The sequence below is a fragment of the Pomacea canaliculata genome, linkage group LG3, assembly GCF_003073045.1.
Source record: "Pomacea canaliculata isolate SZHN2017 linkage group LG3, ASM307304v1, whole genome shotgun sequence".
NCBI classification, from domain to species: domain Eukaryota; kingdom Metazoa; phylum Mollusca; class Gastropoda; order Architaenioglossa; family Ampullariidae; genus Pomacea; species Pomacea canaliculata.
In genome coordinates, this window is record NC_037592.1 from 38,602,970 (window position 1) to 38,629,641 (window position 26,672).

The 26,672-nt window shown below is 44.9% G+C and overlaps 3 protein-coding genes across 4 annotated transcripts; all 3 read right to left on the minus strand.

Annotated features, from left to right (window-relative positions):
• Positions 1-1,227: 1,227 nt before the first annotated feature.
• LOC112559761 (penicillin-binding protein 4-like) lies at positions 1,228-6,625 on the minus strand. 2 transcript variants are annotated; one of them, XM_025231150.1, is made up of 6 exons: positions 6,132-6,625; positions 4,933-5,115; positions 3,844-4,107; positions 3,085-3,344; positions 2,314-2,907; positions 1,228-1,462 (listed from the first exon to the last, which is right to left on the minus strand). In XM_025231150.1, the coding sequence occupies exons 1-5, from the start codon at positions 6,437-6,439 to the stop codon at positions 2,315-2,317; spliced, it is 1,608 nt and encodes a 535-aa protein (XP_025086935.1). In that variant the 5' UTR covers positions 6,440-6,625; the 3' UTR covers positions 1,228-1,462; position 2,314. The 2 variants fall into 2 exon arrangements, with proteins under 2 accessions (XP_025086935.1, XP_025086934.1); XM_025231149.1 differs by having other exon boundaries at positions 1,228-1,466.
• Positions 6,626-13,916: 7,291 nt separating this feature from the next.
• Positions 13,917-17,275, minus strand: LOC112559760. Its single transcript, XM_025231148.1, has 2 exons — positions 16,580-17,275; positions 13,917-16,480 (listed from the first exon to the last, which is right to left on the minus strand). Exons 1-2 carry the CDS (start codon positions 16,586-16,588, stop codon positions 13,925-13,927), a joined length of 2,565 nt encoding a protein of 854 aa, XP_025086933.1. The 5' UTR covers positions 16,589-17,275; the 3' UTR covers positions 13,917-13,924.
• Positions 17,276-19,644: 2,369 nt separating this feature from the next.
• On the minus strand, positions 19,645-20,377 carry LOC112559763 (uncharacterized protein F54H12.2-like). The gene is made up of 2 exons (XM_025231152.1): positions 20,136-20,377; positions 19,645-20,016 (listed from the first exon to the last, which is right to left on the minus strand). Exons 1-2 carry the CDS (start codon positions 20,267-20,269, stop codon positions 19,800-19,802), a joined length of 351 nt encoding a protein of 116 aa, XP_025086937.1. The 5' UTR covers positions 20,270-20,377; the 3' UTR covers positions 19,645-19,799.
• Positions 20,378-26,672: the final 6,295 nt, after the last annotated feature.

Sequence of the window (26,672 nt, forward strand, 5' to 3'; positions counted from 1 at the left end):
CTTCTGTACTCAGGACACAATGGCCAGCCATAGTCCCTCCCTACACACAGAGCAGATGGTGTTTGTGCTGAGTGTAGATCAGCTTCAGTGAGTTTATTACCGTCAGTCGCCGTGCAGTGCAGTCACATCGCTGTGTGCACATGTTTACTGCCGTCCTTCCTCTCATCCCCCACTACAACCCACCCACCACCCACATTCCAACCCAACTGGTCCCACAGCGCCGTACATGATTCGAACCGAAGCTTCCCCGTCACACGGCTGATGAAACCACCATCCGGGCAAGTGGTGACGTGGCAAGCGGCAGACACCACCCCTTCACCACCCCTCTATCTCAGTCCGAAAAGAATTCGAGTGAAAGCCTTAACTTCCAAGTATACAAACGAACTATTTTGCGGCGTAGCAGTATCAGCACTGAGGTACCCGGTAAAGAATAGACTGGACAGAGAGTGATTATCCGTGTTTTCAATGACCGCGTTTAGAAGAAAGAAATAAAGAACAAGCTTACCTGAGTCATAAGCAAACACCTGAACGATAAAGTTCATGCAGAGGCGCCCGGTAGTGCAGTGGTAAAAACACTCGCTTGTCACCACTGCAGTAAGAAGCAGGGTTCAGATCTCATCTCAGAACACTTTCTGTGTGTGACACCTGTGTCCGCTGGGCTGGGCCTCGGGGGTTTTCTCCGGGTACTCCAGTTTCCTCCCCCCTCTGGCTCCACATAGTACAAATCACCTCAAGGTGGAAGCACTTTACTACTAAATAAACTCAACCCAGTATAGGTCATGCATACCTCTTTTTGTTTGGTTGTTGGGGGTTTCGGTAATGACAATCTCTCTTTTCTCATTTTTTTCTCTTTTCTCTTTTTTTTATTTTACAGAAAAATCTTTATTTTCCTTATTTTTGGTCCGTCCAATCGGCAGCAATCTTTTCCTTTTTAAAGATGATAGGGCTCTACCATCAAATTAAAAAATTGTATATCCTGATAGTTCTGTTTTGTTTTGGTGTGATAGTAACCTTTTTGGGCTTCAACACCCCTTTTAATGCTTTACCCACCCTTATTTACATTTTGGTTACTTATTACGCTGGCCTTTAAAAATATATCATGTTTATAAGAATTAGAGCACGTTGGACCAGCTTGTGAGGACCTTTGGATGCTGTCCATTCTTTAAGTGCCTGCATTCTAGCGAGTGACAGGAGCCAAGCTCAATGAACAAACAAAAGAACTAGCAATTCCATTACATCTTTTAATTTTATGGAATTTCAATTATCATATTTTTTCTCAGAATTAAAAAGATCAAGCTTGAAAGAGAAAGTGCTCAAATTTTCCATTCAATGAGGCTCATGGGAGGACACTGTTGTATCAACAGCTCTCTGTGAATCTCTTTTGAAGGTGAAGACAGGTCAGGCGCTTCTGGACAGGCCATGGACACTTTCTATCGTCGTCTTCGCATGCAGGATGGAGATCCTGTCTAACAAACAATTTTCGTGTCTTATGAGGTGAAGTTTTACTTCTAAAATCTACATGAATCTCAGTGAGAGTATTTCCCCAAATCAGGTGAATAACTGGCTTGTTTTCTTGAGGTACAACATTTCACGAGTAACCATGCACATCCTTCAGAATTGTACATGGACAAGTTTACGCTGACCAGGCTTCTGTTAATAAGAAAAATGGGAGAATGCCAATGGGACTATAGGAAATAGTACCTATCTGAACTTTTCTCACTCATTAGAAAAAAAATTTTTCCCAATTAACCTTAGAGGTAAGCAAAAAAACTTGCAAGACAGCATTTTTGTGAGTTCTTTTTGATTGACGATAAAACCGCTAAATATTATCATATTTATTTAAATATTTGAATAAAAAAGCACAGGCCTTATTTCTGGATAGAAAGTTAAATTAGGAGACTGGAGAATCACCTTTTTTTATTCATATTTTAATGAGGTGAGGTTTATTTTGCTCACGTCAATGTTGCTAAAATGTTTGGTTAAGTTTTCATTTGATTTTTACAAAATTTTGTAGACTGATTTATATTTCAAGTATTTAATGAAACTGTCAGACAGAATTTGGCGATTAATTGTGTAATTCTAATTTTTTTTTCATGTATCAGTCAGTTAATAGCTCATTTCAATACGGAATATATTCACAACATATTTGCAAAATGTTGGAGGGATGTCTAAATTACTGTGCAGAAGCGGTTGGCAATCATTTACATATTGTAATTCATGTCTCATTATACCCTAATTAATGAAATGAATAAATGATAATTTTATTGTCACTTATCTAACAGGTAAAGAGGAATGATCCGCTGGTACCCTCACTTTATAGGAGGTCAAAAACGCTGATTCCACGCTGGTATAGAAGCGGGTCACCGGAGAAGCTGACCACAAGAAACTTGTATTGTCCATCGTCATTTGGCGAGAGGAAGGTCATCCCGACGTATAATGTATAGGATAAAAACTCAAAAGGACCATAGAGCTCAGCCAGCAGGACCTCGCCATCGCTGGTCTTGCGCAGTCTGCCCAAGACGTTTCCGTACTTGACCAGAAGTTCGCCGCTTGTGTTGCGGTAGATGACAATGTCCCCGAACAGCCTGTGACCGTATGTTCCTTCGAACATTTCAGGATTTTCGACGAGACCTGGGACAACTTCAGTTTCGTTGATAGTGTTGGAAGAGGTTTGGTCTGATGCACCAATACAGGATCCTATGTATTGGTGGGAGGTGGTTGTGTTTAGCCAAGGATCTTCTCCAAGAAGCAAGTCAGCGATGTAGAAGAAGATCTCGTCGAGTGCGAGACTAATTGGTTCGGGCAAAGCGGTGGTGGTGATGAAGATTCCTATGTCAACGTCTCTAAAAAGGGCCAGATAGGACTTGTAGCTGTGGTAGGCTCCTGCATGCGAAGTCACTCGGTAACCTGTTGAAGCAAGACAGCCACGGCGATTACGACACCAAACCGTACCGTCGACATTATTACATCAGTATTAGGAAATAAGTCTATACGACTCTTAATTGATCTTTGGAAGACAAAAACCAGACGTAGCCATACACCTTACAGGTGAAAACAGGTGAGATGTCCGTTTATACAGCTCACCTCGGTAGGTAGATAAATCCCAGGCGAAACCATAGCCGAAGCTGCTGAAGGCTTCTGGGTACTCAGGCTTGTTCATGTAGTCCGTGTCCCAGTAGCCAGGAGGAAGAGCTATCTGCAACTTGTATGTTTCCTCGAGGGTTTCCTTCACAAGAAGAGGCTCTCCTTCCATCGTCACCCCTTTCTGCAAGTGGAAAGACAACCACTTGGCCATGTCGTCTGCTGAGGACGCGATTGCGATCGAGGGCTCCGCTGGTGCGCTTCTGTGAACAGAAGACAACACGATTTAAAACTTTATCCTAGGACAGTTTTACTATGGGTTTCTATTAAGCAACTTTCTATAAATATTAGTGTTTATCTGTACGCACTGTTATAAGTTTATTACTCTATTTGCACGATTTAGGCCTTTTATTGCGGATTTCTGAATTAAGACGGTTTTCTTGTTGCTGGGGTTTTCTGCAAGACCTTTTGCAGCTTTTTATAAGAAAGATTCTTGTAGGCATTATTACTATGGTTTCTTTATCACTGCACTTTTCTTTTTACTTATGCCACAGCTTTCTGTTGCAACGCATTCTGATAGCATTACGAGACCTTTTTGAAAACATTGCTACGGAAACACCAGGTAGAAACAAATGGAGTTGGACACCAAGAGACTGAAAGATCAAAAGCTACATGCAGTCCTTATGTCATATGAAAACTTAAATCTTGACTGTAGTGAGAACGACTGTACAGTCTGCCATCGCCAAGTGTCAAACCCCTTACCTGTAAATCACCTTGTCTGATACCACCACCTCATTCCTAAGCCAAACATAAGGCAAAGCAAAGTTATCTGCATCCACATCGACATTGTAGCCGACGATTCGGCTGTCATTCATCTGCAATGGATGAAAGATACGTTGCTTGAGAAGCTCCTCCCAGGAGGATCCACCCATCACCTCGGCGATCCTACCGGCCAGTGCGTACATCCAGTTGTTGTAGTTATACTCGTCACGAAACGCCTTCAATGCAGGTAAATACTTCAGCAGTCTGTAAAATAATGATCAATGTTGTATGTATATACGACAAAGCTTGAAATCTACAATGTCATAATAAATAGGTGAATTCAGGGCAAGATACTACTTGTCAAAATCTGGTTAAATACTCGTTACACTGGAGATACGGGTGTCGAGACATGAGCCTGCACAGAAAAAGTCAAGAAGACGGACATCACGTGCAGGTTGTACATGTAGACGTCTACGTTGTCAAGGCTACAGCCAACGGTAGAGCTGAGTAGACATATCTTTATAAACGTGACTTCAATATTTTGCCTTCTTTCTGGGCATGCTGATGTATCTCGAGAACCAAGTTTAACAAGATTTTGAAAAATAATAACTTCCGCTGTGCTTCACATAGACATCATGAGACCTTTAAGTAGCTAGAGACAAACGGCAAGAAATGAACAGACATGAAGTACAATTAACATTTAATTTACCTCATTGTGTTAATGCACAGACAGACAGACAGACAGACAGACAGACAGACAGACAGACAGACAGACAGACAGACAGACAGACAGACAGACAGACAGACAATTTCTGCTGCTCTTTCACACAAGTGTGGACATTCTATTTACCCCTCCACAGGGACCAAAGTAATTAATGTCTTTTCTTGTGTATGTTTTTTCCCATGCTTGTGATCTTATTTCCTTATTCAAATTTTCGGAGAACGATGTGTGGTATTGTTTCTGTACTTACTAAAGCTGTCAATGTGATGCTAGCTGGTAGGCTTAAGTGAAAGGCCTACAACCATTACATCATCACTCTTGTACTACTTTTGAAATAAACGTCTGACCCTTCTGCTTTCTTCAAGTACCTCGTAAAATTTTGCCTGGACATTTCCGGGATAAATCCAGCATACATTGGTAAGGAGGCGTCGGTTAAACCTGTCCTGTGTGTCAAAATGTCCTTGACTGTCGTATGATTGGTGATGTAGTCGTTAAACAGCTGAAAGTCGCTGCCAAGGATGTCTTTGATGGGTGTCTTCCATGTATATCCACTGCAGAGACATCACTCAAACATTAATTAACTTTTTTAAATTGCTGAAATTAAACCTTTTCCTCCAAACAAAAGCAATAACAATAGAATGTTTGGTAAATGTTAAAGTACAATAAATGAGTGGTCTATTAAGGAATTGACTTCCAAATATATTTTTTTTCACGTGTGTCAATCACACTATAAAAAAAAAGATTTTCAAAGCAACGAAAAAATTCTTTGGCTTGACGGAGTTAAAACTGTCAAAGTTGGCAGAAAGTCTAATATTTAGTAAAGGTAACTTGAATTTAACATCCTTTTACTTAACCTAGTCTCTTTCTTCTTCCTCTTTTTTAAAAATTCTTTCCAAACAAATTATTTTAATCAGCTCGCACCAATATAAAAAGAGGCTACAATCATGACACCAAACATGCGGTTAACACGAATCCTGGGCCCAGTTGCACGTAGCCTGCCACATGTTGATTAATTAGCCTGATTGCGGAAAGTTTTAAAGTTGACGATTTAAGTGCATCAAGGTTAGACGTAATGTCAAGGGTCATGAGTTCCACTCAGTTTACCCATTACAAACATGGGAAAAGAAAACTCCACGAAAGAAATACCGTTTATGCCAAATCATCAGTCTTGCTTAAACAAGTATTGATTGTACTTTTTCCTACTTTTAAAAAGTAGCATCATCAAACCGTGCAGACAGCTTTCCTAAAGACTATGTCTCGTTGTTTAGTCCATGGTGTGCTGTGTTCATACACACATTCTTGTCTGATATAAAAAGCAGAAAATAATTTCTCTAAACTATTAAATGTTTTGTTGTTGAATATGTCATTAACCAGCAATCAGCCATGCTGATACAGACCGCAGATAAACCGTAAGTATATCTTTCGAACACATAAGTACGAAAAAGTCCATAACAGTCTAAGGTAGAGACATCTAGCAATGGTGTTTAAATCTGCTTTAATAAATCACAGAGAATCTTTATAATTCAAGAAGATGGTAAATATTTTTACTTAACTAGTAAATACATACCTCTTGCTCTCATCCATCAGCATACCCAGGAGAGTTGAGGTGAAGGCCTTGGTCACCGACGCGATGATGAACAAGGTGGAGGAATTGACCGGTCGCTCCGACGGTTTGTCGGCCATGCCAAACCCTCGAGTCCAGGTCTCGTTGCCTTTGACGACAGCCAAGGACAGACCTACAACCCCACGACACTGCATAAATTCCTTCACGTACGCTTCAATTTTAGAGGTCAGTTCTGGGGTCAACACGTTTACGTCCGCGGCGGTCCGCAAGGCGAGGCTACAGAGACACAGTAGTATCAGGACAGTCGACATTGTTTGGTAAGTCAGCGTCTCACACCTTCCTAAGTCTCGCCCTCTCTGTCCAGTCTGAGACTCTTTACCGGGTAAGTGATTGCGGCTGATACTGCCACGTCGCAAAAGAGCTCGGCTTCACAGAGTGGATCACCTGGGCATGAAGTCTTTGCCTCGAGCACTCTTAGGGGTGGTGTAGTGGGTGGGGGAGAGGTTGGGGGTCTGCGCTTGCCACGTCGCCGTTTTTCTGGATGATGGTATCAGCTGTTTCATCGCGCTGTGTCCAGGTGGGCTGATGGTGTGTGGTGGTGATGGGGGAAATGCACTGCACGACTAGTGACGGTAATAAACTCTCAGCGAAGGATGTGAAGTCAGAGCAAACACACCATCTGCACTATGACGGGGCAGCAGCTATAGCTGGGCACATTAGAACTCATTTAACCATTCATTTTCTTGTATCGTCATCAAACCATGATAACAAGTTAAAAATTAATTTTCTATTAACATTTTCAAACTAAGACTTAAATGTGCCTTTGTTTATTTTCTGTGTGAAACTTGATTACTTCTTTCATATTGTGTGAAGCTGGCTACTCATAATGTAGTGGGCTGTGGTAAGTCTCGTGTTGTCTCGTGTACGAATGACGTCTTGTGTCTGACGTCTTGTGTGCGTCATTTGCTCCACGTCACTTGAAGCAGAAAATGACGTCATATATAAGAGAGAAGCAGTTGCTCTACGAATAACCAAATGACCGGGAAAACAACGGTCTTCTCCGCCATCTTCATTATAACTGTCTCAGTGACATTCCTCTAAACTTGTGCCTCTTCGATTTTATTTGATTCACCTACACATCTTTTCATCCTCATCGTCGTTTGTGGTGTGTGTGTATATAAGTAATACGTCGGTCGTGTGCAAGGTAAGTGTATATTCGTCTTATTGCACAGATAATGTGATGAGCCCAAACAATCTTTCTTGCAGTGTTGTTTACAAGTTCGAATTAATTTCTTCTGCGAGAAACCCTGCTCTCCATTTGCTGCAAAAACTGGCAAAGTTAGCAAAACTCTGATGGACGCTGCAGACTGTATGAAGGCAACTGCTATTGAGGCTGATCTATGTACTGCAAAAAGTTGTAAAAATGTGTAGTTTTAGTAGCTTTTACAAGCAGATTTATATTTTTTTTAAAAAGAGGAAATGGATCGTGAAAAATACATTTTTACGAGAATAGTGATTTTCTGTGTATAACCGTATATTTTTGAGAGACTTTATTCGCGACGACAATCATTTGTATGATATTTTGGTTTGGTCACTCATACTGTTTAGATAGCTTCTCTCGTATCGCGCTTCTTTAAACAACAAGAAAGGAGGAATTGAAGGCAAGATCTTATAAACAAAACGAGAAAGAAAACAACTAGAAGAATAAATATTGAATTGATAGCACAGGCTAAATTTGCAACAACAGTTTAGATGAAGACTAGAGTTCCAATCTTTGATGGTGCCAACCGTCTTTATAGCAAACGTTCAACATACAGCCTCCATAACAAACCACATCTCTGGATTTCTTTATTGACCTTTACAGATGGTATTTATGTTATTTAGCAATATGGCAGCGGTTCTCAACCTTTTAACTTTGACGCCCCTCTGACGAACAAAGGTATGTCCACACGCCCCAGGAGAGGGGGGGGGGGGCGCTCCACTGTTTGAGAACCGCGGCCATAAAGTATCTGTAGTTTAAAAATAGAATATTTGCTGATCTGTTTTGATGGCATCAGCTCTTTTTTACAGCAGTGTTTAAAAGATATGAATGCTGGAGTTCTTATAAATGATGGCAGCTGTCTTTATAGCAGTCGTTGAAAGTACAGCTTGCATTATGAATCACGATGATAGAATTTCTTTTAGTTGTTTTATATCCTTTCAGATGGAATCTGATGGCAAATTAAACAATATTATTATATACTGGTGGATTTAATCACATATTAGTCGAAATTTGTGTTTGACACTAACGTAACATTAATTTAGTCAGAGTGGTTGAGTTCACCATGCTGATGCCCAACAACGTGAAGCAATGCACCAGTCGTCTGGAGGTTGTGTCGGCCATGCCCAAACCTAGAATCCAGTCTGGTTACCCTTGACGACGGCCAAGCAAATCCACTGGATGAGGTTCACCACAAGGACACCAAGTGAGGCGCTACAGAGCATATACAGCAGCAGTTCCAGACAGTCGCCATTGTTTTTTTTTTGAGTAAAGATGGTCGTGGTGAGCCCTCCTGGGATTGTTAAGTGCTGACACTTGGTAAGTCATCCTCAGACTTCCCTCAGTCTGTTGTGACGAGACTTTTTACCGGGTACCTCAGTACTTGTGGCTGATACTGTCACGCCAGAAAACAGTTGGTCGTTTGATAGAGCTGATCACCCAGACGTCAAGGCTTTCGCTGGAGGATTCTGGGTGTAGCAGGTGACCTGCTGCTATCCACGTCGCCGTTTGTCTGGATGGTGGAAAGCAGCCCGTGTTGACAGTAATGGCTTGCGGTTAATCTTCTTATGCGCTGTGCGACAAGGTGGGCTGTTGGTGAGTAGTGTGGGATGGGGAGGTAGAGAGTAAAGGTGAGAAGAGAGAAAGAGAAGGAATAGTAAAGAAACAGAATGTCTGTAAGAGTTGATCATTTCCCTATCCGAATCTCGCTTCTCCTGAATTGAAAAGTCGTTTTTTTAAAATTAAAATACAATTACCACAGACTGCATGGTTTCTTGTTGATCGTTGATCAACGTGACGTGATTGATTATGATCGTTGATCGTCAATAGCTACAGCTGAATCATCGAGATGGCTGATTCTACGCTTGAGAATGACATTGCATATGACTTTACACTAGCTTTCTTCTCACTTTGACGGTTAAGGAAATTGGAGCTGAAAGTGTTATCTTTCAGAAATCCTTCTCAGACACGAGAATCTAAATTTCTGTTTATTTGTTACTCTTGAAATTGACTAATGTTTTCAATTAAGTTTTTATCTTGATTTTATTTATAGTAAATAGAATTTCTAAACCTGTTATATTATATAGCTGTGTTGACTTTTAGTTAAAACGATTAATAATTATGCTCCTAAAAAAAGTAGATCTCCTGCTCTCTACATGTACCAGCTCACCACCACTCAAGACAGGCCTAATGGCGAGATTTGTCTGTCGCTGCATCTTTCCCGCCGAAGTCCACTGACGAGAGTACGAACAGACAACCAACCGCTCCGCCAAATGGTGGAGTCAAGGAAGTATTAGATGTATTATATGTGTGTACTTGCAGTTTTGCCCTTCCACACAGCCCCAGTTCACTCTCTCAAACACTTAATAAGATCTCAATGAACATGTAGGAAGGTCTGTGAGGACTATTTATTTATCATTATTATTTTAACTCAGGTAATCAACGAAAGTTAAGCCTCATCGATTCACACCGTATGATACTTCTTGGGTAAACAGCTCTGCATCTGTGTGCGCCTTACTGATCCCGAAAACTCTCTCTCCTGGGGAAATCCCAGACTTGTTATAGAGGCATCGGACACTCTCTTTCGTCATCATGTCACTTTTGTCAAAGTTTCATAAATTTTTTCATGTGATTAAAAAAAAATGTCGAATTGGACTACATTGTATTTTTAAAATGAACATGATCAGACCTGTAGGTTCACAAGAAAATGGATTTTACAGCAAAATAAATTTGACAATTACTTGTATACCTCTATTTTTGTGATATATCAGTCAGCTTAAGAAAGGTTTATTTCATGTCAGAACATATGTACCCCAGCGTGTGAACCCAAAACATGTGGATATTCTAAATTACTGTTCTGCACACCCATAGGTACTTGACAATCATTCACGTGATGTTGTTCGTGTGATTTTCGTGTCGAATAGTTGTCAACCCACACCAAGTTTGCACATTAATATTCCAAAATATCCGCAAAAGGTGACCCCACTGCCTTCCCCGTCCAAACTCTAAGAAGATTGCCTAAAAACTCCGGCTATTTTATTAATCCCACTTATTTTAAATTATTTTTTAAAAAGATGACCGTGCTTCTTCAGTCAAACATTTCTTTTCAAGAAATCCTTTACCCGCTTTGCCTCATATTTAGTCCTTTATACACTGACACGTCTTCCTATATAAAATGCTTGGTTTTCTTTAAATATAATTCATCACATAACAGGTATATTTTCTACAATAATTAGAATGTTTTCTACGAGCTCGCTTTTATTGTTGCTTTCATGGACATTGTTCTCTAAAGTTGTTGTACTAAAGTGCAGGAGAGATGACGGCTGATGTGTCGTGTGGTCCGTTACTTGTTGCTACGTCTGAAAAGTGATATTACGCTGGAACAGAAGCGGTCATGTAGTAACTCAACTGAGCGACTGGTACTGACCAAATTCACCTGGTGAGGTGAAGTGATGTGTGATGTACTCCACTCATCTCCGCGATTGTGTATAAAACTCCAAGGGGCCATAGAGGTCTGCCAGTAGGACGTGTTTGCTTTTGGTTTTCCGCAGTTTGCCCCAAGATGCGCCGTAGCTGAACTAGTAGTTCACCGCTTGTGTTGCGGGAGATGGAAACTTCCCCGAACAGCCTGCTACCGTAGGTTCCTTCAAACAGTTCAGGATTTTCCACGACGTATGGGACAACGACAGGAGTATAGGTAGTGTTGGTAGCGTTTTGATCTGGTGCAAGAGAGAACTTGGGGAAAGTGGTTGTGTTTCGCCAAGGAACTTCTCCAAGAAGTAAGTCAGCGATGTAGATGAAGATTTCAAAGCTATTATCCCTGAACGAAGCAGTGGTGCTGAGGTATATGCCGAGGTCTACATCTCTAATAAGGACTATAAGGCTATTGTAGCTGTATAATGGTCCCGCCGTCCATTCCACTTGGTAACCTGGAGATGCCAAAAGCCACCGGGTTTATAATAAGAATGATAAAAGTTTTTATAGCGCGGTATCAAGGTTAAATACAGACTCTATACACATTACAAATACAACAACACCACAGACAAAATTCTTGTGACTCTCTCTGTGAAGTTAATGGGAATGCGGTGCACGGACGTTTCGCCGCCGGACGTTTCGGCGCGGGGCACTTCATTTCGGCATTTCACGCGGGACCTTTAGCCGAAGTCGAGTGTGTGACGCCCCTTAGCTCACACATTTCTCTCGCCATTGTATCAATGTATCAGTGAACTCTCTCTCTCACTATCCCTCCTTATGTGAACCGTTAGCACACACATTTCTCTCGCCATTGTATCAATGTATCAGTGAACTCTCTCTCTCACTATAGTAGTATAGGCATGTTGCATCCATGCCTCATTTGGGGAGCCGGAAGGGGAGCCGTGACGTCACCGCCGCCATCTTGCCGGAAGTCAGATGGGGGCGGCCATCTTGTCGGCCATCTTGCCGGAAGTCGCATGGGGGCGGCCATATTGATGATGTCATATCCGTGGCGGCCATCTTGTCGGCCATCTTGCCGGAAGTCGCATGGGGGCGGCCATCTTGATGATGTCATATCCGCGGCAGCCATCTTGTCGGAAGTCTCATGGGCGCGGCCATCTTGTCATGCCCCTTCCTCCCCCTTACCACGAGTGACTTGCCCCTGGGGGAGGGACGGCGCGATAAAGTGTCGCGTGCTGTGTTTATGATGGCACCCTTACCCCACCCTTTGTGTGCGCGTGCGAGGGGGAAAATGTCTGCATTGAAAGAGCCCATTTCGTCAAAGTTTACAAAAGTATAAACTTTAATAAACTTTGTCCACCAGTCGCCACGAGGAGGCAGGGCTCTGTTTGACTGGCAAAAATGTGTTTGACGCATAAAGAACAAGAAAAACTTTTATCACAGCTTTGAAGATATCACAGTCTAAACGGGAGCAGCAGTCTCAAATATCCAACGGTACGGTAGTCACCCCATCGTCAAGGACCTTTCGCTTGATGTACAGATAGGACAAGGAGTTGCGGTGTTGTTGATAGGTAAACATGCATTTACCATCTGTTTTGAAACCGGTGTTGCATCCACCGCTGGCTTGCTGTGTCTGTAAAACCTGTTTGAAATGGTTGTGGTCAAGTTGATTTTGGTGTTTGTTTAGCCCCTTGGTGCTGAGTTTTTGCGTGTCACCGAAACAAATTAAGTTTTGCTGCAGAGAGCTACGATGCCATCGCCTGTGTACTCTGTTTTAAACAAGCCCGGTGTGCGTTTGTCGTCGCGAGCGCGTTGGAGACAGGCAGGACAGGCAGAGGGATCCCAGGGTTTGTGGTTTGTTTTGCTGTGCACAAAGTCTTGGTGATGTTGGTCGCATGCTTGTCCCGGGAACCATTGCGTGTATTCTTGAAAAAACTGTTGTTGCAACTCGGGACGGACGGCATCTTCGAAGCGAGGTGCAGCCAAAGCCATGTAGAGCGAATCCGTGTCCATTTCGCACAGCTGAAAGTTGCTGCGGTCTACGTACTTGTCCACGCAGTCGTAGTAAAACTGAAGCATTCTCAGTTTGGCGTACTGGTAGACGAAATAGCCAATTTGCAAGGGGAGACCCCAGTTGATGTTCTTTTTGGCCATCTCTACCTCGTACAAGTCTTCCGTCAGTTCCGTCAGCTTTTGAAAGCGACTGTCGTTTATCAGTTTTTCACAGTCAGAGTCACCGACGTAGTAAATGTCGCAGTGCCTGGCGATGTTGGTGAGCGTCTTGCCGTAAGCACTGTTGCCTAACAGTTTGAACGTTTCGCTTAAAATGTTTTTGGATGGATCGCTGTCTCCTTGGCGTCGCGCGCTGGTGACCATGTCGCCAAAAGCCTTAAAGCAAGGTTTGGGTTGGTATTCTATCACCAGGTAACGGCAGTGACTATGAGCCCATTTTCAAGATACCATTTCAACAAAGGGGTCGCTATTAAAACTTTGTTGCCGACATAGCTGCCGATGAGCGTTTTTGTGGATCCGGTCAACAGTTTATATTTTTCCGCGTACGCTCGCATGAAAGGACCAATGTCGGAGCGCGTGACGTGAATGTTTTTGAAGATGGGCGTCATCTCGCTAAACCGCTCACGCAACGCCTCGGGGACGTGAAGATCGCACTGCACCAGGCCAAACAGCGTTTCGTCTTTCACGGCGGCTAAAATGTCGTTTTCGGTGGGATATCGTTTGGAACTGTAGGAGGGGAGCTTTTTGCAGCGTATAACGGTGGAGATTTGGGGGTTGGTCTTTTTTTGTCTTTCCCAATCGCACTCCCACATTTCCTGCACAGCAACACCGACGACGTTTTGTAAGTACGCGGTGATCTCGCGCGTTTTTTCCCGCAACTCGACGAGTGGCTTTTTGTTAAACGGGTTGATGACGCGACCGCGCGTGAGGGAGCAGTTTTCGTGTCCGTGAAAAAGACAGCCGTGAAACTGATAGACGGTCTGCGTTTCCGAATGCCACCCGTCGACGCGAATTCGCCTTTTCCCTAACTGTTTTTCTTTTGAATTAAATTTATGCCGAATGTGAATGTTTTTACAAAACATGACCCACTCTAACCACTCGCGACACTTTTGTCCGTACACGTCTCTTTTTCACCCTTGAAATTATTGTCTTTTTTCCGGATGATGGGGTGTTCCGTCGGCATGTTTTGGCATAAGGCCCAGAGATACAAGGCGTTGGCATCGAAGCCCTCTATGCTTTGTACGGGTTTGCTGAGGTTGTTGCGTATGCATGTCTGAGATTTTTCGTGATGGCGGTGAAAAATGATGGAGGGACCCCCTGTGATGTTGTCGCGAAGCAGCGAGTGGATGTCTTTCGTTTTGTCATCAAACAGCGAAAAGTAGACGTCGGAAGACAGAGTTTTGAAGAGATAGCGCAGTGTAATGCCGGGAGCCGAAATAGCGTCTTTCACCATGTCTACACCGAGAGTAGCGTAGAACGTGATCTGGTTGTCGAGCGCTTGCAGAAAAGGCACAACGTCGAGGTTGTTGTACCACATCAGAAAATCTCGCATCGACGTCATGTTGCGAGTCTCCCAGACCTGTTGACAGTAGGCGTATTGCTCGTCTGTGATGTTGCTCTGTTTGAGTGTCGAATAAAACGCGGCGTGGGGAGGGAGTTGCTGTTCTTGTAGTGTGTCGAGAGAGGTGACGTATTCGTAGGGGAAGAAACCTTTTTGTTCTGTGACGTTGTAGGCAGCCAAGTACTTTGCGTAACTAAACCCCGGCGCGAGAAAATTGACGACGTCTAGAAATTTTAGCTTTTGGGTGCAAATGCACAAAAATGCGTTGTGACGCTTCACCACAAACTTGAATGGGTTTTTTGTCTCGTCAACATCGTCATCGTCTGCTTCTTTTTCGCAAAGGACAAACCGGCGAACGAGGTAGGGTTTGATGACATTGATGTCATATTTCCCCGAGTTAAACCCTATGACCGGTAGTTGACGCAAGTAGTCGTCGAATCGGGCTCTGAGGGCGGCGGTGGGAATTTGAATACTGTCAGGGGAGTTGTTTTGTTGTTGATCGACAGCATCTAGTTCTGTAAGCACGTCACTAAACCGCTCGCATAATAAAAGATAAGACCGGTCCGAGATTTTTTCTAGATGATCGACCATGCGATCGATCAAGTGTTGCGAGTCGCCGTCGCTGACGAAGCAAACCGGCGACTCAAAATCCGGAACGTTACTGGCTACCGACACCGACAGGGGAACGTGTTGTGCTGTGTACCGCGTGTTGTTGCTGTGGGGTTGGGGAAGACTAGAGCGATCAAAATAAACTTCGAAATCAAAGGTGGCCCTATACGGAAAAACAAACGACGCGTCGACCGAAAACCCGTGCGACTGTAAACTTTCCAGGACGGAGGGTGTACCCTGATAGACCCCGCCTTGATACGTCTCTTTTACCTTATCCCCCTGACATGTCTTTTCGTGTCGCTCCATCATCCAATTTTTTTTCCAAAGTTTTCCGCACTTGGGACATTTGAACGCGTGTGTGAGCTTGTCGATGTCGATGATGTGCATGAAATGTTGCTTGTAATGTAAAAGACGGAGAACGTCTGTATACTTGTACGCGCTCCGCTGGAGGGGGACGAGAACGGGAGGAGACTGACTTTCATCAAACTGAAAAACATCGACATTTACTTTAAATTTATCTTCTAAACTCGGCAGATCTAGCAGGGTCACTCCTGGAAAGTCAGAAAAAGAAGCAGACGCGGACCATTGGTTGAACAGTTCTCGCGCAGGGGTCTGTAACGAATGTACGTTGGCGCCACGGTGTAATGCGAGGGCTCTAAAAAAACAAAGATTGTCACGGTACGCCTGCCCGTGGTTTTGGTCTGTTTGAAGTGTATGCAGGCTTGCGTTATTTTTTATGTATTCGGGTAAAGCATCCTCTGTACAACAACCGATAGGAAAGTCGTCGATGGGGTTGACATAAAAGGAGGTGGACATGATGGCCTCCACCGCCACCTTACTGTCGGGACGTTCGTTTTGGGCGTGCTCCAACGCGTCGTGGTCTTGAACTTGATTTACAAAGTCCAAAAAATCTTGTTTGTTAGAAATCAGACGGGGTCTTTCTAGCGCTCTGTGGTTGTTGGCAGAGGCATGAAAAAATGACAACTCATTAGAAGTTTTATTTTTTAACAAAAAGGAGTGGGAAAAATTAATTTTAAAACGCTTCTTTTGAGAATCAAAAAGATCCACGAGACGTTCTCTCCATAGAGGAGTGGCATTGGGAGTCCAAAAGAACGTAAACACCGACTGCTGTTTTCCGTACCGTTTGTGCGTTTTGACTGCGCTCCAGTTTTTGCGATACACTTCTTCAACATCAGGGGGTAACTGTGATAAAAGCTCATCTTCTTCTATCCGACCCTGCGCCTGGGTTTTTTGCTTTTTAGGCTGAGGAGGAGGAGGAGGAGGAGGAGGAGCCATCAAAGCAGTCGAAGGCTGACGGAGATGAACCTTTTCAACATGGCGGCCAAGATGCTCTTTGCGCGAAAAGGTTCGAAAACACAAAGAACATGGAAAACCTTTTATCTTTTCGTGTGTGGCTTTCATATGCCGATTTAGGTTCTTGACCGCCGTAAATTGTAAACCGCACAAAGTACATTTCTGAAAAAAGAAAAAAAAAAAAAATCTGTGATGCATACTCGGTTTAAAAAAAAAAATATATATATATATATTTAAAAAAATAAACAGTCGTCAACTTACGATTTCCATGGTTGGTGTGAGAGAGAGAGAGAGAGGACGACGTGTTCAATGTACGTGTTTTGCTGCTCGAATGAATAGCTCGAGGGAGTCTAAGGGACTAAAAAGATGCTAAAGGCGAGGTGATTGGTAGTTTGCCAAAAGGCAGCTTCACGTGCGTTGTGATTGACGGGTCTGAAGCACAGAGCTAGCGAGAAATCATACAGAGGTCTGCCAGCATCATCTTACAGCTTATCACAGTAGTGGCGGCGATAAACGTGTCATCTGGGTACCTACAGCGGTCTGCCAGCATCATCTTACAGCTTATCACAGTATGGCGGCGATAAACTTATCTGGGTACCTACAGCGGTCTGCCAGCGTCATTAGACAATCTTACAGAGGTGAACGTCCGCTACTACTAGCATGGTACCATTTCCCACCCACCCCAACCACTCTTCGTTTTACACACTGCACACGTGTATTTTTTTCCCCAAGCGTTGGTATGTGAGGACGCTTTTAGTGTGGGAGCTGTGTCTTGTTGAGTCCTAGTTGCAGAGATCTGCTTATTTTTACCCGACCACCCCTTTTTTTTGCTTGTATGGCTCTCGTGTATGTTTTTTTCCCCAAGAGAGAGAGAGAGACTAGTGTTGGTTTGGAGGGGTTTTCTTTTAGCCTTCTTCGTCAAAAGCTCACTCCAAAAATAATCCTGCATCAGAATATTTCAAAATACCATTTCCCACCCACCCCAACCACTCTTCGTTTTACACACTGCACACGTGTATTTTTTTTCCCCAAGCGTTGGTATGTGAGGACGCTTTTAGTGTGGGAGCTGTGTCTTGTTGAATCCTAGTTGCAGAGATCTGCTTATTTTTACCCGACCACCCCTTTTTTTTGCTTGTATGGCTCTCGTGTATGTTTTTTTTTCCCCAAGAGAGAGACTAGTGTTGGTTTGGAGGGGTTTTCTTTTAGCCTTCTTCGTCAAAAGCTCACTCCAAAAATAATCCTGCATCAGAATATTTCAAAAGTGAGCCTTTGTCCAGCAGTCACCACGTGGAGGTGAGGCTAAATCGACTGCCAAAAAAAAAAAAAAAAAAAAAAAAAAAAAAAAAAAAGGCGAAAGAGGGGGAGGCTAGGCGTCGAAGGGTTCCTCAAAGATCTTTCCTATTTGGTCTTGAGTAAGACCATCGAACTCTTCTTGTTCGTCGTCGTCGGAGGAGGAGGAGGGGAAAAACAGCTTTCTTTTGACTTTTTTGGTCTTTACACCCTCTTCTTCTGACCCTAGCCGCCTCTTTCGCTTTGGTGGTGGCACCACCGCCGAGGAAGTGGAGGGTTGAGGCGACTCAAACAGAAAAACATCGTCGTCGCTTTTTTCCTCTGTGTCACTTATAATGACGGGTATTTCGGCGACGAATTGCTCCTGCGCCTCGAGGAGCTGTTCTCTTAGCATGGGAAAGACTTCCCCGGCCAAAAATGTGCTGTCCATGTTGGCTAATATCTTTTCTAGATACAAGTCAACACCCTCCTCAAAAGTCATGGTCATGCACGGGTGCTGGTGCTGGGAGGGATGGTCGATAATACACCCGTTGCAATGTTTCATGATGGTCTCGTTGACCATACAGACGAGCGTTTTGAGGAAACTTGGATTCGACATGTTTTGCTAGGCGTTGGAAAATCAACAGGGACTAGCAAAGCTGTAAAGTTGGTATATATACTATTCTCAAAACTTTTAAGTTTGTTCGGGACTGGTTGCGAGTCAGAGAGGGCGTGGTTTACAGACGCTTCAGAGAGGCGTGGCTTACATGCGCTGACGTGGTCAAAGCTGAATCACAGATGAGTGCGAGCAAGGGGGAAATCCTACAGAGGTCTGCCAGCATCATCTTACAGCTTATCACAGTAGTGGCGGCGATAAACTTGTCATCTGGGTACCTACAGTGGTCTGCCAGCATCATCTTACAGCTTATCACAGTAGTGGCGGCGATAAACTTATCTGGGTACCTACAGCGGTCTGCCAGCGTCATTAGCCAATCTTACAGAGGTGAACGACCGCTGGTGGTTGGATGGCACTCCTCTCTCTCTCTCACCAACCAACCTTTATCCATCACACACACACACAACACACTAAAAAACCGTGGTAACATTTTAAGACATCGTTTTATTTAACAAACAGTCTGAAGAAGAAGAAGAAACATTTTGTAGTATGTTTGTACACGCGGCAAAAAAAGTTTTTTTGGAGTAGCTTACTGTTTTTTGTTTTCACGTCTCTGTTTTTGTCGATCGGTTCACACACACAAAGGTTTACACTGTGTCGTCGCTGGGAGGCTTCTTTACAAGGTTGCGGAGGAAGAGAATCTTTTGGCGCACACACACACAAAAGTTTTTACACTGTTGGGTTATCTGGAAAAAACACATCATCGTCTTTTTCTTCTTCGTCGTCGTCGATGCGAAGCTTCTTGGGTCGTTTCGTATCGGGAAGATTTTCTGTCTGCCTGCGATAGTCGGTGGCCAGCTTTTTGTGGACCCTCAACAAATTTTGAAACTGTTGTGAGTCCATTGCCACTCCTTTTTGGGTGGGCAAACGTCGTCCCTCTTTGCCGTTGATGGGAGCCGTGTAGTGTCGAACGTGAATTTTGACGATGCCTTTCCACGTTCGCACAGAAGCAAAAACATCTTTGCCGAGCGGATACATCGTTGAAGAAGCATTCTGGTCAACAGGAGCCATGGCGGATGTGTGGTGTAGCTGAGACGTGCAAGACTGGTGTTTTATTTTTATAGAGGGATGGAGAGGGTTGGTCGGTGACGTAGGTGTCGAACCATTCTGTAAACGAGGCGATCATTGGTCCGGAGGTCGATGGCGTGAAACGGAGCTAAGAGCCTGTGGAGACTTGCACCGCGACTTTTCATCATCACAAAATATAGCACATACAGCCCGCAGGCTGAACTCGTCAAGTCTTGTAACAGACGATCGTTGTAACGACTTCGGATGCTGTGAGTTTCGATAAAGTGGTTGATGTCACGATGACGTGGAGGAAGACCAAAACTGTCAAAGTACTCGGCTTTACCAAGTCCGTCAAACCACACGGCTACCCAGTGTTCTCCCTTTTAGAGGCTGTGTCGGTGTTGATGATGAAGGCACTTGGACGGCGAGGAGAGAGGTGAGTTGGCAATTTGTTTCTAGGGTACACACCTTTAAACACTCGTCTAGCATGAATGTCCGAGCCTAAGATGGCTGCAATCTCACGTGTGTTCATGCTGAAAAATCTGTCAGCACCTGACGACTGCGGTCAATTTCAATCATGCTGTCGAGTTCACCAAAGACAATCACATGAACAGGGTTGGGTAAGGTGTCGCTAAATTTTAGCTCCAGTCGCAGCGCACCGCTCTTGACCAGCTCAAACTGGTCTCCGTCCACCAAACTGGGTGACAAGTCAAACGCGTAGAGGGTGTAGCCCAGCGCAAAGTCCCTGAAACATAAAGGCAAAACGTGTAGCGCGCACACACACACACACACACAGTCACACACAGTCACACACACACACACACACACACACACACACACACACACACACACACACACACATACCTGTAACCGATGTGATTGCCCGAATCTCGTCCTGTATGACCGGTAGCCGTCATCATCCCATGATAAGCTCTGACGTGGTGTTGATTTTCAAAGTCGGGCATCAGCGGTTTGGCAGGCACTTGACGTCCATCCATGTACAGACAAAGAAAGGACAGGTTGTGTGTTTTAAAGTTGAACGGGTTCGCCTTCAATTTTCCGTTAAAGGCGGCGGTATCCACTAGACCGATGATGATGCGCGTGGAGATTGACTGAGAAACAGGTTGTCTTGAACGTGTGACAGTTGTCCTCCTGGAATAGAAAAAGTCTTTTGCACCACCCTTTTCATGGGGTACTTGGCCGTTCCCTTTTCTAACGCCTTTTCGTGTGCGAGCGACACTGCAGGGTTGAGTTTGGCCTTGCGGACAACAGAGAAGCGTGTGTGATGGTGCTGCGATATCCTCCGTCTTCGTCGTGAGCTATCAAGTTAAAAGCAGCTTTAGACGGGATCAGTCTGATCTTGACGTCCACCCCTGGTAGCATGTAGCGTTCCTGATGCATAATGTCTGCGTGGAGACGACCCATCATGTCTATTTCCTTGCTTTTAGCAGTCATGTCTCGCCGAATCTTGAGGCCAGCATTTGCGTCTCCTTGCGTATCATCTAGGTGGTTGGCTGAATCTCTGTAGTAAAGGGCAGCCGTCATATGTCCTTTCTTGGCCTCAGAACCAAAGTTTAGCGTCGCCTCCAGGTAAGCTCTGTACGGGTACGTGTTGTCGCTAGATGTGATGAGAGTGTCGTTTAAACTAATGTCGACTTGAGAAAACAGACTGTGCAACCAGTAGTTGATGGGAGCGACGTCTTTACCGTCGGCCAAATCTGACCCATCAGCCTCGGTGACTTTGGCTCTGACGTGCAAAAAGGTGTTGCTGAGGTCCAAGTAGTCTTCTGTGGCGCCATTGATACAAAATTCGATGGGAGCCCCTGTCGAGATGGCACTTAGCGGGTAATACTCTACAAAAGAACCTTCCTCGACAGCCGTTTGCGTAGGAGGGACGGAAAACAAGTCTAGTCCGGAATGTACGCTCTCGCAAGATTTAGGGTGGATGAGAGCCATGTTAACCAAAGATGTCTGCCGTACTGCTCGTCGTCTTCTTTTTCTTCTTTTGAACACGTCGTCGGTGAAATGTTGGTTTTATACGTTTTCGGGCAGGTTCGCCAGGGGGCGCACCGGATCCTGATATTGCACTGACGGCTTGGTTAAACAGACGCTTGCCTGCTTCTTTCCTCGTTCTTGTATCGCCGTCTTAAAATTTTGACCAGACATCATGTCCTGAGCAACCTGAACGCCGGTGTGTAGACCTTCTTTCAACAAAGCTTTTCCACCTCTTTTGACAAGCGGAAGAATCATGCGTCCTACGCTGCTCAACAGACTCCCGAGTCCTCTTCCTCGCATGTGACGCCCACCGGCAAACACAGACAAGCCATGTCGACCTGAGAGCAGTAGTAGTCCTCGTAGATTTTAGGATTGCTATGATACGGCGTGTAACGTACCATCCTCCTAGAAGTGGGTCCTCGACGAAAAATGAAGCGTCACGATGGTACTTCCGCTGCTAAATGAAAACTCTTTACCCGTGTCTGTCGTTAAAAGGATTTCCACCGAATTAAAATTTGACCGGCTGAGTGGGATGTAGTGAGGTTTTTCAAAGATATAATGCACGACGTCTTGCGTCTTGTCGGTCATGGGCACTATGCGGAGAAGCGGGGCCATGACGTCACCCACGGCGCGCGGACTGACCAGATCGCAGTAGATGTAGGCACTCTTAAAATTTTCGTTCAGATCCACATTCGTGGTCGAATAATAGTCTCCTTTTCCTAAAAACGTGTTTCTTGAAAATCCCAACACTCGCTGTAGCGCTGGACTCAGCGAATCGTCGTATTTTCCTCGTACAGCTTGATGTGCGTGCTCTTGGAGGCACGTTCGTACTCGATCACAGGCGTTTTTCTTTGCCCAAAGGGTCCGAAGCACGATGAAGGCTTTTCTGACAAACAGTGTTGAGAAACCACACAAAATACTCGCTCGAATCGTACAGTCCACCAGGAATTTCGACTCGTTTTTTTCTCTGGTGACCTTGCTTTGGCTCTTACTTCATTTTCAGAAGGCGGATGAGTAGTATATTCGATCCAAAAATCTCCCTTGGCCACGTTGAGATACGATTGGGAAGTTGAATTTCTGATAGTCCTACCTCAAATTCTCGCTCCAAGTCGATGGTCTGAGGAAGTTTAGTAAAATAGTGACTAGCAGAGTTGTCTGGATAATATTCCATCGAGCTGTTGCTGGGTAGGGTGAGATAAAACATGTTTTAGTGGTGGTGGGCAACAGCAGCAGCAGCAGGAGGGGGAGGAGGGTCGATAGCAGGGTTGGGAAGCACGTACCCGAGACAGCTACCGAGCAAAGCCACCCACAAATTGTCCGCTCCGTGTCCACGTGTCAGATTAAAGAGCGAGACGCCGACCACGACATAAATAAGGATCATTTGGCAAAAAAATACAATTTCACTTCGAGGAATTCGACGTCCCATGATGCGCCACAAGCCAGTCGGTGGTGTTGGTGGTGGTGGTGGTGGTGTGCCTTCCATCAGTACCGGGTAAGCGACGACTGCGGAATCCAAGAATTAAATGATGCATCGTAACCGTACCATTTGACTAAATACTCCTTTCTTCCTCCTGCCCCCACACGCTGCTTCAAAATCTCTTCGATTCGATACGTGTCTTTTGCACCGACCTTTTGTAGTTCTTGGCTGTAAAACGTTCCGCGCAGTTCGTCCCGTGGTCATCTTTCAAGACATAGGTGGTGGGTTCGGAATCATAGATGCGACTGATGGTAAAGAGTTCTCTGTCCATGCCGGGAGGTAACCTTTTTTAAAATTTGACCTCGCCTTGCTGATTCGTACGCGGTCTCTGGTGTCATCGTTTTGTCACACGCTGCTGCTGCTGCTGGTCACCGTACAACGTCTGCCACACGTCTTCCTGGTTATCGGCATCGACTTCTACAGGTGCTCTTTTGATGCTGCGATGATAGGAGCGATTGTAGGCTGTACAAACGGCGTTAAAACGTCCTTGTATCTGAGAGTGTTTTTTCGGGTAAAATATCGCCATAGCTTTTCTTTCAAACTTCGATTAAAGCGCTCCACAACGGCAGCTTTGATGTCTTCGTTTTCCGTCACAAAAAAGTCAACGTGAGCTTCTTTTAAAAATTTTTGAAACGTTCGATTTAAAAACTCGGTTCCTTTGTCCGTTTGCAGCTTTCTGGGTTTGCGACCGGTAGAAAAAATGCGTCGAAAAGCATCCACCATCGTAGGACCTGTCTTGTTTTTGAGCGGTTCCACCCAGGCAAACTTGCTAAAAACGTCGATGCACGTCAAAGATAGGCATAGCCATCGTTGTGTTGCTTTAGTCTTTGCACGTCGATCAAATCTGCTTGCCATTGGTGATCGATTCCACCTACGATGATGCGCCGGCGTACAAAAGAGCGACGAATGGGTTTGTGCAACGTGTACGTGTCTTGATGACTCAGCCATTCTTTGACGACCGTTGGTTTTAACTTGGTGACGCGCGCTAAGCCCGCAACACCTCCAAAAGCACCCGGTTGCCGTGGTGTGTAATAGTGTTGTGCCAGTTTACCATCGCTTACAACGTTTCCCAGGTCGGACGTTCTACATGTTGTCACCGGCTCCTCTTTTTCGGTAATAAACTTCCACCGGTCAGGATGGCCGACAAGTCTTGAGAAACATTCATTCGACGCAGAGCTTTGGCAAAAGTTTCCCAGCCTCGCGGGCTTCTAGCACGTTTTCGTTTTCTGAGAACATCATTCACTAAATCTACGAGGTTGGAATTTTTGACGGCCTGTCCTTCATACAAAATTTCACCCCGATCGTTCCAAGTGAGCTCTGGGTTTCGTTTAAAGTGCTGCAACAGTCGCTCGGCCTTTTTCTTCATCGATTTTGGGACGCTTCCCAAGACTCTGCCTCTACGGGATCTTCTTGCACAACCGGTGGTGGTGGTGGTGGTGGTGGTGATGGTGGTGGTGGTGGTGGTAAGTGGTGATGGTGGTGGTGATGGTGTCGTTGGTTCTTGCCGTCTCACATCAACCATCCCTAAGGGTCTGTTTCTGTACTGTCCAAACCTGCTCAAAAACCGCCACAACGTTTGCTGGTAGAGATTTGCTTTGTCGTGTACACTGAGATTCCGTTCGCTCCAAAATATCGCGCATCTGTGCATCCATGTCTGTCAACTTTGACCCACGGCATCCGAAACAGGTGGTGGTGGTGGTGGTATCATTCGGGGATCCATCAAAATCAGTTTTTTGGTGTGTTCATGATTACTCGTTAGAGGTAAACGATCCACCAGTCCTCCCAAGGCGCCAAAATGGGTTTTAAAAGAAAAAGAAAGAAAACCTCCTTTTTGAAGAATCTGCTTTCGGCGTTTCACAGAAGTATTCCTGCGTGCCAGGAGCGCAAGTCCTCTTTGTACTTGCACAGTCGCTTTTCTGAGCCGGAGTGAGATGAACATGCCCTTTTAAAACGTTAAGAGAACACTCGCTGATGGCCTTGATCAAGTCGGGGGAGGCTCCTTTCAGCACTTCTTTGATGACCTTTGGTTTAGCACCGCACAACAGCTTGAGCATTGACATATTTCGCTCGATGCGTGCCGACATGGTGTTTTTACTTTTGAACGTACACCACTTGATGGTCCGGTGGAAAAATGTTTGTTCTTAAGCGTAGATGATCCGGTGTTTCCTGTCGCAGATCAAACAGCAAATAACCATGAGGGCGCCGATGTCGCGTCCTTAAAAACTCTCCTGAACATATTTAAGTTTTCCAGGATACATCTGTTTGGCTAGGTGGGTGATCTGAGAGAGCGTCCTGGGGTTTTTAAAGACGACCAGATAATGACTGTTTAAACTGATGGTCCTCTGCTCTTTGTTCTTTCCAAACAGGTTTTTGCACGATATACATGATGCTCAAGTTGCGATGATGAGAACCTTTGGTAATAGCTTAGTCACACGTTGATCTGTTTCAGTCATCAAGTCATCGATGGATGATCAATCGGTGCTTATCACCTCGCAATCGTTTACGTTAGGTAACCCTTCTACAAACGTCACTCCCTCTAAGCGTTGATATCCCCTCTTGCCATTCGCCGTAACACCACACCACCTCATCAGGGGGAGGAGTCATCATATCTTTCACATGATTTAAAAGCGAACCAAAAAACACGTTTTTCCGCTGCCGGTAGGCCCCGCTACGACGCACGTGAAAGGGTGCTTCCACTTCGGATCCATCTGTGCCATCATAAACACGCACGCGACACTTTATCGCACCCGTCCCGCTACCTGGACCCAGGGGCAAGTCACTCGTGGTAAGGGGGAGCGAAGGGGCATGCAAATGGCGCGCCCATGAGACTTTCCGACTGACAAGATGGCTGCCGGCGGATATGACATCAATCAAAGATGGCCGCCCCATGCGACTCCGGCAAGATGGCCGACAAGATGGCCGCCACGGATATGACATCATCAATATGGCCGCCCCCATGCGACTGTCGGCAGATGGCCGACAAGATGGGCCGCCCCCATCTGATTCCGGCAAGAGGCGGGCGGTGGACGTCACGGCTCTCCCTTCGGCTCCCCAAATGAGGCCATGGATGCAACGTCGCCGAATAAGAACTAACTAGTCATAGATACTGACACTTGTTCAGGCTAAAGCAATCACCCACTAAAAATTCAATGCTACACACTCTGCAAAACTCAATATATATTGGTATCTCCTACAGCTCAGCTAACACCGAGCTATAATCGCTATATGGTATTCCCATATCACTGCAAAACTACTGAATGTGAGTACGAATCATGCGCTGTTACACAACTTTGCTGTATCACACTCATATGAGCCACATAGTAGAGCAAAATTCTAGCAACAGTCTGGTGCACCGCGACTATCCAAATGGACTTATCTGTATCGCAGAATCTTAGGGTTGGACAATCGTAGGAAACTTCTGGTCCTTCAAAGAGTACTTGCATTATCGAGAGGGCAGACGAGAGGTGGCAGTCCATGGCAGTCGTGACACAAAACAGCATCGCACACCACGCGCTCCTATCAATGGAGATAATAGTACATACATCCGCAAATATATCACTTGTCGCATACACGCAAGCAAAGACTTAAACAGAAGAAAGGGCATCGACAGATATTATCAGTCGACAGTCGCTCCCAGAACACAAAATACTTACACAGCCCACTTTCATGAGCAACAATGAAAGATGCGTGACCTATAACTCATCTATGGGTCTCACACTTACAACACTAGATACTAATCCCTTATGAGAATTTCTCCATACGACGCCATTAATTATCTCGCACTACAAAGCACACCACATACACACCCACAAGATATCATATCTATATTCAAGAGAAATCATACTGGAACTATTTACGCTATCCCTACTGACCTTCGACAACTCGAGGCCCTGATCCACGGAACTTCACTCCAAATCCCTATGTATGCA